The 12,292-nt window shown below is 56.5% G+C and overlaps 1 protein-coding gene across 2 annotated transcripts in view; it reads right to left on the reverse strand.

Moving 5' to 3' along the window:
* Nucleotides 1–7,685, reverse strand: part of SH3PXD2B (SH3 and PX domains 2B) — a 76,849-nt gene extending 69,164 nt beyond the window's left edge. For both annotated transcript variants that reach the window (XM_053926857.1, XM_053926856.1), the window contains exon 1: nt 7,463–7,685. In XM_053926857.1, the coding sequence (XP_053782832.1) occupies nt 7,463–7,537 (75 nt within the window). In that variant the 5' untranslated portion in view covers nt 7,538–7,685. The remainder of the gene's footprint in view (nt 1–7,462) is intronic.
* Between the last annotated feature and the right edge of the window lie 4,607 nt (nt 7,686–12,292).

The following is a 12,292-nucleotide window of genomic DNA, read 5'->3' on the forward strand; positions in this document are numbered from 1 at the left end:
TCCTTCTCTTCACCTGAAATTCCTTCACCCCTCTCCACTTGGCAACATCCCCCTGTGCTTTGCGATTGCCGTGCGTCACCTCTGCTGTGTCATCTTCTCCAAGTCCTACTTCCAAGAGCCCAAGGGCAGGGGCCTCTGCTCACTCCCCAAGTGCCAGACTAGCCCTGAAACGCCCCCTGACCTGCTTCCTCCCAGCCACTGACCTGGAGGTCTGAATCCCTGGCTTGCATCTCTACAGATCACCGCTGTGCTTAAAGGCGCCTGGCCCTGGAGGGACTCATGTCTGTGCAGAGAATTCTCAAGAAACACTGTTGACATTAAAAAGTGCAAAGGTTTCTTGGTTGTTGCTGGTTTTTTGACAGTGGAGGTTCTGGAAGTATAAGATGCCCCGCAAAAATCTGAGTTTCAAGTAGACACTGAGTATTTTTTTTAGCATAAGTGTGCCCCGAATCGTGCATGTTTGTGTGACATTTAACTGGGCTTCCCGCATTTTCAGGTGGTGAGCCTGGCAACCCTGGGCCCTGGGATGGCCGGAGAGGGGCTGCAGATGCGGGTGGTAGAGCTCTGCCCACATACAGCAGACGCACCACTAGTCCCTTCTCAATTCTCCACGAAGAAGGCCCTGGGCTTGGGCTCCCCACCCGCTGGCTCGCATCTGGGCCAGCAAGTACTGGCAGAGAACACCCTGCAGTGAGGAGAATGGGGTGGGGGATCAATGACGGCTCTAGGCAAAGCACAGGCCTGTGGGCTCCCCGCCGAGGCTGAGCCCCAGAGGAGTGAACCATACTGGCCCCTGCCCCCTGGTCCGCTGTGGGAGACGCTGAGCCTCCTGAGTGTATTAGAGCAACCAGTCCCCACGTCACGATAGGGGGGCAGGGATGCCAGCTCCACCCAGGGACTGGCTGACCCCACCAAAGGGCCCTAGGTCCTGGGCATCACCCCCAGCTGCAAAGCTCCAAGGACAAGCACCCACCCGCAGGCATTTTGCACAAAACCTCCTTTCATTTCCTCCTGAAAGCCACCCACTTCCCAGAGGAGAAGGCTCAGTGCCAACAGCCAGTGAATGATGGAACCGGACGGGAACCCAGTCTTTGAGTGCAGAAGCGGCGAGTGCAACCCTCCGGTACAAGGCCTCCTTAACGAGCCTGTCTTCTCTCCTCTGGCCACGGTGGGTGCTTACCGCTCGCCGCTCAAACCCACCAGGCCGACCGGATGCTCAGCGGGGGGCTGGGGCAGGAGAAAACTGAGTCACGGAAAGCAGCACCGTTCTGCCGACCACAGCTTTGTCTCCAAGGGAAGAGCAAGCGGATTTGCAACCGGGACACGACTGTCCTGGACGAGAAGTACAATGACTAGTGGGCGTGGGGCCCCTAGTCCTTTCGGGCAGGGTGGTCACGGGGCTGCTTGTGGACTCCCCTGCACCTCCAGGTGGCTGACACGCAGAAGTATGAAACACCCAGGGAAGTGGGGTGCAGGGCACAGCTCTAGCCTGGATGACCTTTCTGGTGCCCCTGTGACCTCGGCGGGCAGAGCATTGAACTCAGACCTGTGATTCTTTCCAACCCCGCTGAGCTGCAGGCGCTATGGGACCAGGGCCCGGGCTCGCTGAGCGAGGAGCATTTTAACTAGAAAAGCATCTGCTCAGGCCTTCCCTCGTGGTATTTTAAACTCATCTCTTTCCACTTCTTGGGCTCTCAGGCTGGAAAGCCACAGGCAGAGACCTCCCTCTGCGGCAGGGTACGGGAGGAGCCCAGGAGGAGCTGGGCAAGCCTGCAGCTTCAGGCCTCGTCGGGCAGCAGGGTGTGGCACCTGGCTGCCGCCACCACAGCCAGGCACGGCTTTTTTAAAATGAGTCCTCGCTGTTTTTTTTTTAATTTTTTTATTTTTACTAAAAACAGAAGTATGTGTTCCCTGCAGGACGTTTGGGAAACAGAGAAAAGCACAGACAACAAAAAAGATGACATATATTTTATCCGCTGTATTTCTGTGCTCACACAGATACAGATTTTCCTCCTCAATTTGTAATCAGGTGGGAATCATCCCGAGTCTGTTGTTTTGCAACCAGCTTTTACTATGTACTATTCCCAGGACAGAAGACTGAATACATTGTTACCATTTTGATGGCACTCTAGCATGCGGCTATAGTACAGAGTAGGACAGTTTATTCATCTCGTCCTCTACCGAGGGGTGTTTAAGTGGTTACCAACTGTTTACTGTCATAGACATTAGGGTGCAAAGTATATACTCCGTTAAGATACTACGTTAGGATAGCTCGTATTTATCCCGCCCTTACTGTATGCTAGCCCCATTTAATCCCATCAGCCCTACGAAATTGGGACTATTATCCTTCCTATTCTAGAGATGAGGAAACTGAGGTGCAGAGAGTAAGTCATTTGTCTGAGGTCACTGTTGGGAGACAGCAGAGCAGGGATTTGAACCCAGGCTGTCTGGCATACTTTCTCTGCTTACCAGAAGCACAGACTGGCGCCGATTCAAGGTTTGAACTCAAGTGACACGTAAGTACCCTGGCGATGTGAAAGTGCCACCTCGTTTGGTACTGAGACAGCTGCAGGAGCCCAGAGCATAAGAGAAGCAGGCTGGGACAGCCACGGAGACGGTCCCTCAGGTGAGGCGAGGGCGAGCCTGGCCCCTGGCAGCCCCAGGCCAGGGAGGGGGTCAGGATGGTGTGCCCCTGTTGGATGCGGGCCGCTGCTTTTCCAATAACCATTTTTAAATAAACCTACCCACAGGGCCTTCATGCCCACTGAGGGCACCTTCTCTGTGTGACATAGACAGAGCCCAGGACAAGAACACACCTGCGGAGCAGGTAGACAGGCTCTGCCTTGCTCAGGGTCTGCGCCGGCGGCAGCAGGGGATCCAGCTTCGGGCAGGCACTCCATAAATGCTTCTCGAATGAAGGACAGTGGAAAACTCACAGCACGCCCCAGGGCAGCTGGCAGGAAAGGGGCAGAGGGACTGGGACCACGGCAATGGGCATCGTTACCAGTCCTCATCAGGACTACCTCCCCTGACAGCCTCCTACACAGGAGGCATCGCGCCCAGTGCTGCGTAAGAATGGTTCATCCTCACAGCTGCCCTGGACTGTGGGCAAGCAGATGACCGCCTCCCTCTTCCAGACCCCAGGTGGCAAGATCACCCAGCTCCGGGAGCCTGGAGAGGATGCAAAGCCAGGTCTTTTCATCCTGAAGGTCACGGTGAGCCCTACGGACTGTGCTTGTGGCTGGCATCCACCCCTGCGCCGGAGGGTGGGAGCGCAGACGGGGGGGCACATGTCGGCACAGAAGGGCGCAGCGGCCCTGGAAGGAAGGCCCCGCACTCAAGTGACAGATGTAGAACCAAGTCTGAGGGCCGAGTGCCCGGGCGTGTTGTCTCTAATGCCCGAGCTCTCCCCACTCACGTTCGCGGCTCTGCGTGCTTCTGCAAACTGGGGTGCCGGGGACGGATGGCGCGAGGCAGCCGGCGGCTGGCAAACAATGCAGCTCAAGTGGGTGGCAGATTCACAGTCTGCTCCAGACCACTGAGCGCGCCGGCCGGAGCCTCCCACAAGCCAGCAGAGAATACCAGTAACGCCTAACCAGGCGCGCCCTACCCTGCGGGTCTCAGCTGCTCACAGCTGCAACCCCTGGGCTCTCTGAGCCTGGCCTGGGGAGGAGGGAGGTTTCAGGGTGGGCGATGCAGGGGCTGCCAACCCATCACTGCAGGGGCACAAACAACCCAGAGAATGACGAAGGGATGGCAGCTACTGTAATTCACGCACCCAGGCGCTGCGCACAGGGGGACGAGGGAAGGGCCAGGATGGAGGAACTGGGGTCCAGAAGCTTACGTGACCCATTGAAGGTCACCTGGCTCAGGGGTGGGGTCCCAGGGCTGCTGCCTCTCCCAGACACAGAGGCACCTAGCTCAAACCCCACACTGCCATTCCTTGCTGTGTGACCTCAGGCAGTGGCTCCACCTTTCTGAGCCTCCAGTCACAAGGGGAAAATGGAACGCTAATGCAATGCCCTGAAGGGTCAGGGTCCTGAATGTATAAACACACTGTACAAGCTGATGGAAGACAAATACCCCATATCCTAAAAAACGGGAACAAAAGATCAAACAGGCAATTCAAGGAAGAGGATACTCAATCGGCCCATAAAGGTGCGAAAAGCAGACACCACCATGAGGTACTATTCTGCACCCCCCAGACTGGCAAAAACCGAAAAAGTTCCACAATTCTCAATGTCAGCAAGAACACAGAACAGCGGGACCCACAGACTCTGCTGGTGGGGATGTGAAAGAGAAGGCGAAAATGCAAACCCAGGACCCAGCAATCCCACTTCGGGCAAACGTGCAGAGCAGCAGCTCCGTGATGTGGACAACTGAGAGGTCCCACAGGAGCCCAGATAAACACCAGTGGATTCATATGTGGAATATTAACCGGCAGTTAAAAGGAACTGGAGCCAGAGAGCAACAGAGATCTCCAAAGTATAATGTTTTTATATAGTTTTAAGCCATTTGCTACAAGATTTGGGGGAGTGTTAAAAAGGTAAAAACATTAAAAGGTGCGTAGGATAGGAGGAGGAGGGGATGGACCGCAAACAGGTACAGGGATCTTTTTTGGGGTGACAGAAATGTATCAAACTGGAATGTGGTGAGGTTTGCACAGCTCTACAAAGTTACTTTAGAAAAGCAGCAAACTGTACACTTATAATGGGTGAATTTTACAATATGGAAATTATACCTCTATGAAGCTGTTGAAGGAAAAAAACCTATCTAAAAGTCTATTTTTAAAAAGTGTGTGGGAATAATAAACAGCAAAGTCAGGACATTGGGGTTTTTTTTGGAGGGGGTATAGGGCAGGGGACACAGCGGGCTTTGCATCTGCTCACACTCTCTCCAGGGTGGCTGGGCCAGGTTCCGAAAGGAGGGCACCAAGTGGGATGGAAGCCCAGACCCATGCCAACGGCTGCCTCACGCCAATTCCTCCCAGAGTGGTGGGGTGGGTACGGCGTAAGAACAGGAGCGGGGGCTGCTGGCAGTTTCCGGTGGGTTCCAATCCCCCGCCATCACAGCATGAAATCTGCTCCACTGCTGTGGATGACTCAGGCTCCAGTTCAACCCATGCCCCTCTTCCTCCGATGAACCGAAAAGGCTGGAGGGGAGGGAGAGAGGCCACCTTGAATCACTAGAGTGACTAAACCCACATGCGGGAAAACAAGTTCTTGGCGAAACCCCTCCTCATGTGACTTCAGCATGTTCCCAACCAAGGTGACATGGGCACCACGGGGCAGGGAGGCAGGCACTGAACAGCTATGGAAAGCCCACTCTGCCAGTCACATGGTCCCTCCCCCCAGGGAGTGGGCACCCTCACCCCAGACTATAGATGAGGAAACCGAGACTCCGAGAGGCCACACAGCAAGTTGTGAGGCCAAATTTTGAACTCAAATCCATATTTGAACATTTAAAGATTTGTCTCAAGAGCTTCCTAAAAAGTGGTTGAAAGCTTAGAAAGATGCCTCTCAACACTGCAGCACCTTCAAACACCGGCAGAAAGGGGTCTGACCCAGCAGGGAACAGAAGCCTCAGGTGGTCGGTCACAAGGGGTGGCAGACTTCCCGGTTTCTCAGGCAGCCGCTTGGGGAAACTCTGAGGGTACGGGATCTGGGAGGTGGTGTGGTCTGGCGGAACACCACTTCTGGGGTCCAACGGACTTGGCTTTACGGCCCTGCTCTACCCCTGACTGTGACCTCAGGCATGGGACCTCACCTCTCTGAGCCTCAGTTTCCTCATCTGTGAAGTGGACTCAAGAACCTCTGCCAGCTATGTGTGGGACCAGAGACGGCAGGAGGGAGGGAGTGGAGGACGGTGCTGGTTCTTGGTGGCGGTATCCGTGCTGGTTGTGCCAGCTCAGAGAGCTGGTGGGAGGCAGCGGGGAGTATGTCAGACACCCGCTCATGGCCATGTGGGTGAAACTGTCTCGTACCAAAGAGGCAGCTCGGTTACACTCTCAACAGGCTCCAACAAGAAACCAAGACTTGGCAGCATTCGAAACAGTTCACAAAAAAAAGAAAGAAAGGAAGAAAGAAAAGGAAGGAAAGGAAAAAGACAATTTAACCTAGTTTTGGAATCGAGGGAAACTTCACTCTATTTAAAGATGCCACAGGTCCAGGAAATAGCTTCCCACCGCCTGGCGAAGGGCTGAATAACTAGCTGCCCAGCCAATAACAACACAGGCTCACGCAGCACACCCTTCCTCGTAGAGTGCAGAGTGGGTTCCAGCTCTCTCCTCTCAGAATTTTATAGGCTCCTCGGGGAGGGCATGTCGATCTGCTTTATAAGAGGGAGCCTCTTAAGAAAATAGACCCAAAGGCGACTTGTGGGGAGGCCAAGGAGCTGAATTTAGCCAGCCAACGCCCTTTGCTATTCATTGTTCTACTCTTCTTTGTTAGGATTTTTTTCCCTCCCTCTTGCTCTTTTTTCCTTCCTGGTGAACTTCCCTGCAGCCAGGCGCTGCTAGGGCTCCCTTCTCACCACCACGGGACACAGCCCCTCTCCCTCCAGCAGGGACGCCTCCCCAAGGCCTCCCTTGGGCCCAACATCCCACAGCCCCATTATCCCTCTACCCCAAACCTCTGAGATGGTCCCAGGGCCCCTTGAAGCCCCGGGACTCAGTTCCGAGGCTGCTGAGGAAGCCATTTCCCACCTGCAGGAGACTGTCTGCCCCAGTCACACCTTCCAGAGGCAGGGAAGACCTGGACTCAGTCCCACCTTCTGGAACCTGCAGCCTCTTTGAACCTCAGCCTTCCCATCTGCAAAGTGCAGCTACCGGCCCAGGTCCTCAGGTCCCCCCCCCCCAGCCCTACACGAGACTCCCCTTCCACAGGGGGAGACACCAGGAGAAAACTTTTCTCCGTTGTGAAGTCATCCGAGACAGGGGGTGGGGACATTTTTTTTTTTTTAGCCTTTTGAAGGTGCAGACACTCAAAGGGTGCGTTCTCACAGACCCCCTCCCCCGCTCCTCTCGGAGGCCGGGGCTGAGCTCGGCGATCCCCGGAAGGGCTACCTGTGGCTGTTCACCAAGGTCCGAGTGCCTGTGCACCCCGGGGGGTGGGGGGCCCTGAGACCAGACGCCCCTTTCTCGCTGTCTCTCCGTCCCCTACATCGGCTGGGGCCAGACTTTTCCGCGGATGGGTAGGGCAGGGGAGCTGGAGAGGATCAGAGAAGCGGCACAGAGGCGATCGGGGGGCGAGGAGGGAGGACGGGAACCGGGCGACAGCGGGGCGAAGGGAGGAGGGGGAGGGGCCGGGAGAGACCCGGGCGGCGCGGCAGCCGGGCGGGGGCGGGGTGCCGAGGAGGGGGTCCGGGGGCCAGGCCCGGAGGCAGAAGTTTTCAGAGCCGGGGGGCTCCCGGCAGCCCCCCGCGGGCCAGGGCTGGAGGGGGCGTGGGGCCGCGCGACACTCACATAATGCTTGTTGGGCACCCGCCGCTTCTGCACGTCCAGCACCTTCACCTCCACGATGCTGCGCCGCGGCGGCATGGCCGCTGCTCCGCAGGGCCGAGCGCGGGCGCGGGGGGCGCGGGTCGGGAGCCGGGGGCAGAGCGCGAACCGGGGCCCGGGCCGAGCACGAGACGCCGCTGCCGCCACCGCCGCCGCCCTCCGCTCCGCGCGCCCTCCGGCCCGGCCCGCCGCGCCTCCGCCCCCCGGCCCGCCCCCGGCCCGCCCCCCGCGCCGCTGGCCAGCCCCGCTTAAAGGGCCCGGCCCGCACCCCCGCCCCGCCGCGGCCTGGCCGGCCCCACGTCCGGCCTCCGCCGGGCCTTTGTCCCCGCGCCCGGCGGCCGCGACGGGGGAGGGGGCGGGCGCGCGGCCGCCGTCCGTGCGCGGAGGACCGCCTCCGTCGGTGCTGGCGCCCAACGCGCGGGAGGAGTTGCGGTCCAGCGCGGTATTTGAGGGCGGTATTCCCTATTCCCGGGTTCAAATCCCGGCTCTGTGACCTTGGGCGAGTGGCTTAACCTCTCTGGACTCAGCAGTTATCTAGGAAATGGGCCGAGTCGTGCTGCCTACCAACCAGGGCTGTCCTCGCAATGAAGAGCCTGGGAAGCCGCTGGCAGTGTGCAAATGCTGCCGGTTGTAAACCCAGCCCCAAGCCCTAGGGGTTCCGGGAAGGGCAGGGGACCCACGGCCTCTCCTGGGCTTGCAGTCTAAGAGACAGGGAGGAAGCCAGAGGAACCTGCCACAAGTGGAGGACCATATAATATATTGCAACAGTTCCCTCCAACAGGGTAACAGGGTGGCGAGTGAAGGAGGGGTCGGTGGGTGCTCGTTAACAGGGCCATTAGCCCCAAAAGGTGGAGCACTTCCTCCATGCCAGGTGCGGTGCCTCCCTCTTTGCAAAAACGTTCTCTGAGTTCCCAGGAGGACTCTGGGAGGAAACCCCGGTGAGCCAACCCATCTCGCAGAGCAGGCGGCTGAGAGCAGCCTGAGACCCCCACAGCTGGTGGAGGCGTATTTCACAGGCTGCCGTTGAGGGTGGCGGGGCGGCACCCTCACTTCATCCAGTGCCTCCTAGTCCGGGCTGGGCACCGCGTCCTTTTCAGGAGAGGTGAGCTGAGCAAATGGCCGAGCGAATGCACGCATCACCCTGGCCAATGCTCTCACACACTAGTGAGCAGGGCTCTTTCCAACACACCACACAGCTCCCCTACAGGCCGGAAAGAGCCCAGGGTTCCCTCTGATCCCGGGTCTCGGGTCAGCCTTTGGTGGATCACCCAGGAGAGGAGCCCTGGCCAGGTCGCTGGGTGTGTTTTTGGTGCTGACTCGCTTTGGATAGGTCCCTCCAGGTGCCCCTCTGACTCATTGAGAGATCTTGCCACCCTGCTCTGGTCCCAAGGCTGTCCTCTGGATTCCTGTTGTGTTTGCTTGGCCAGTGGGAGGCCCGAGCAGGAGGCAGAGGGTGGGAGGAGAGAGGTCTGGGTATTTATTCCCCAAGCCCCCTTCTTGCAAGAGGCGTCCTTACCAAAGGCACCTTCCCCATGCGGGGTCCCTCCGGGTTCCCTCACCCACACCATCACTCCTTTGGGTTCCCCATGCTCTGCGCACACCTTTGTAAATAGACTCTGGGTAAACTTTCCTTGGTGACCCAGTTCAAGTGCAGCGTCTGCTCCCTGACAGGACGCTCAAGGGTGTCACTCCCGCCAGACACATTATTCCGACGCACTGTCGTAAGTAAGGATTAGAAATGTCCAGCATGATGAAGGCCGGGCTTTTCCGTGCCTTTTACCTCACCCTCTGCATGAGTAGAGCCTTCCTAATAAGGCAGAACCACAGACCGCAGCCGCTGGAGGAAATCTGTGAATCAGCCAGCTTCCTCAGTTTTCCCAGAAAGGCAGTGAGACCTGCCCCCAGGAGCTCACTGCGCAGCCCAGCCAGGTCCACAGCCCCTGTGGGTGGGTTCACCTCTTCCAGAGGACAGACCTCCCTCCCCACCTGCCCGTAGCTGAAGATGCAATACCTATGCGCTTCCAGGCCCTTCCTTTGTCTTTCTTTTTAAATCATAGTGAAATATACCAGATCGAACATGTACCATTTTAACCATTTTTCAGGGCACAGCTCAGTGGCCTTAAGTGCATTCACTTTGTGGTGCAGCAGTCACCTCCATCGATCTCCCGTGTGTTTTGATCTTCCCAAGCTAAAAAACTCTGTACCCGTTAAACACTAACTCCCCATTCCTCCCCCACTCCCCGCCCCTGGCAACCGCCACATGCCAGGTGTGGGACCTAGGCCAAGTCACTGTCCTCTCCACACCCTTACATCCCCATCTGTAAGATAAGACGTGTTAGCAATGACCCTGACCTCTTAGGCTTGTTCTGAGGCCTAAATGAGATAATACATGGAAAGCACATGTAAATCAGCTAAGGCAGCAGAGTTACGTCTGCCTTACTTAAACAGCAATTTTGTTATTTTGCTCTTGGCCAATCTGATACACTTAAATGCTCTCTTTAACTGCAGGTAAACCCCAAACCTAATTTTAACCCTAACTCTGCCCTAAAGTACTTCCACTCCTTCCTAGTCCAGACCTCCTCTTCAGCCCCTGGCGGTGTGTGTGGCCTCATCTCCCACCAGTTGCCTCCGTTTTCCTCCTGCACCAACAACAGAAATGACTTGTGATCACCAGAAGAAAATGCCTTCTGTTTTTTCCCCCTATCTCCATGCGTTGGAAATAAGCATCCTTATTTCCCCGCTTTGCCTGCCCCTGACCTCTTTTATTCGGCCTTCGAAGCCCCGCTTGGATGTCACTTCCTCCAGGAAGCCCTGCCTCCCAGAGAGACAATTGCTTCCTCCCCTGGCTGTCACCGTGCCTTCTCACCGCCATTATTGCCTTTTTATTGAGCTGACTCCTCTGCCAGACTCTGAGCTCCCAAGGAGCTGGAATGGGGCTTATTTGTCTCAAATCTCCCAGCACCTGGCACAGCCCAGCACGGAGAGGCCCCAGGGAAATGCTTTTGAGATGAATGAACCCACCTCCAACTCCACAACTCTAACCTAAGTCCTCACCCCCGGTGAGCAAACCTCCAGGGCTGGGCTTGCGCTTGTCCCTCCCTATTCCCCAGGGGCCTCCTCACGCCAAGCTTCACTGTGTCCACTATGCTTCTGGTAACGCTGGCATTTTCCCTGATTGGGGCGTGGGGAGGACAGGGCAGAGACATAAATCTGCTGCCTTAGCTGATTTATTATTCTAAATTCCTGTTCCAGAAATGCGCGGCGCAGGCTGGAGAGCTGCAGACCGTAGAAAATCCATGCTGGAGTCGACGAAGCACAGAATTCCATATGGCAGGTTTAGTTAGGAGGGAGGCTGCACATTCAAGGGGCACCGAATCCATCAACCTGAATTAGGTTCTGGTCTTTTCTGTGATTTCTGGTGTCTGCCAGGCTGACAGTCTGCGCTTGTCCCAAATCCCAGGTTCCCAGGATGACAGCCAAGTCCAGCGAGCCGAGTCCTGCTCCTTTTCTGCCTCTCTCCACCAACAGCCTCTAGAAGGAATCAGGCTTCATTCCAGGACAAAGGCAGGGGACTTGGAAAGAGACTCTCTCCCTCCAAGATTTGCTGTCTGATTGGCTGGCTTGGCAAGATGCTCATCGTTAACACAGCCAAACCTGGAAATATTTAGTGGTCCTGAGAAACAGATCATGGCTATAAGAAACCCGGTCTGAAAGCAAAGTCCTAGGTACCCGGGCTGCAGGGCAGAACTCAGGGGCCAGGGAGGAGGGTGCGAGAAGCTACGTCTCAGGGGCGGCAAGAAGGAGATCGCAATTTTCTTCCTTCTATCTTCTCCATTTTCCTGGCTGCCAGCATGGTCTTCCTCCTATAAGGAAGCTCTGCTCATGACCCTCCCCGGCTCAGAAACCCTCACGGGCTCCCCTCACTGCTCACAGAGGGTCACGTGCTCTAGGTTGGCATTCAAGGCCCACACGGCCTGGCCCCTTCGGCACTGCTTTCATCTCTGTGTACTTTGTATGTAGACGTGGTACCTCTGTCTGTGTTCTTCCTACTTGGTAAGGGTGTGTGTGTGTGTGTTATAAGGTGACTTTTATTAATGCCTGCCATGTACACTACCAGACATTCCATCGTTCTCTATCTAATTGGCCCAGCACCTCTGCAGTGTCAGCATTATTTTTCCCATTTTCAACGGAAGAAAGCAAAGCTTTGGAGAAGTTGCCCAGGGGCACGGCACAGCAGAGGGGGGAAGCTAGGATCTGAACCCGGATGGACGAGGCTGCCTGACCCATGCTCTTTCCATTGGAACGAGAACCCCCTGGAGGACAGACTGCTGTCTTCTGAATGTTTGTATTCACTCCCCCCCACGAGTAGGTGCGCTCTGCCTTAGACCAAATGTTCGTGTCCCTGCCAATTTCATGTGGAAGTCTAACCCCTAATGTGACGGGAGTGGGAGGTGGGGTCTCTGGGAGGTTATTGGGTCAGGAGGGTGGAGCTCCCACACACGGAACTAGTGCCCTTATGAGACCCCAGAGGGCTCCCCGGGCCCCCCCACCGTGTGAGCACATGGGGGAAGGGTGATCGTCCACAACCCAGGAAGTGGGCTCTTGCCACATTCCAAAACATGCTGGCACCCGGCTCTTGGAATTCCTAGCCTCCAGATGGGGAGAAATACATTTCTGTTGTTTATAAGCCAGCCAGTCTGCAACATGCTGTTATAGCAGCCGAAATGAGCTAAGCCACCCTGTAAAGCATCCCCTACCTCCAGCTGGATGGGCCGTTAGAGAAGGCAAGTTAGG

Source organism: Desmodus rotundus, chromosome 6 (genome assembly GCF_022682495.2).
Source record: "Desmodus rotundus isolate HL8 chromosome 6, HLdesRot8A.1, whole genome shotgun sequence".
Taxonomy (NCBI): domain Eukaryota; kingdom Metazoa; phylum Chordata; class Mammalia; order Chiroptera; family Phyllostomidae; genus Desmodus; species Desmodus rotundus.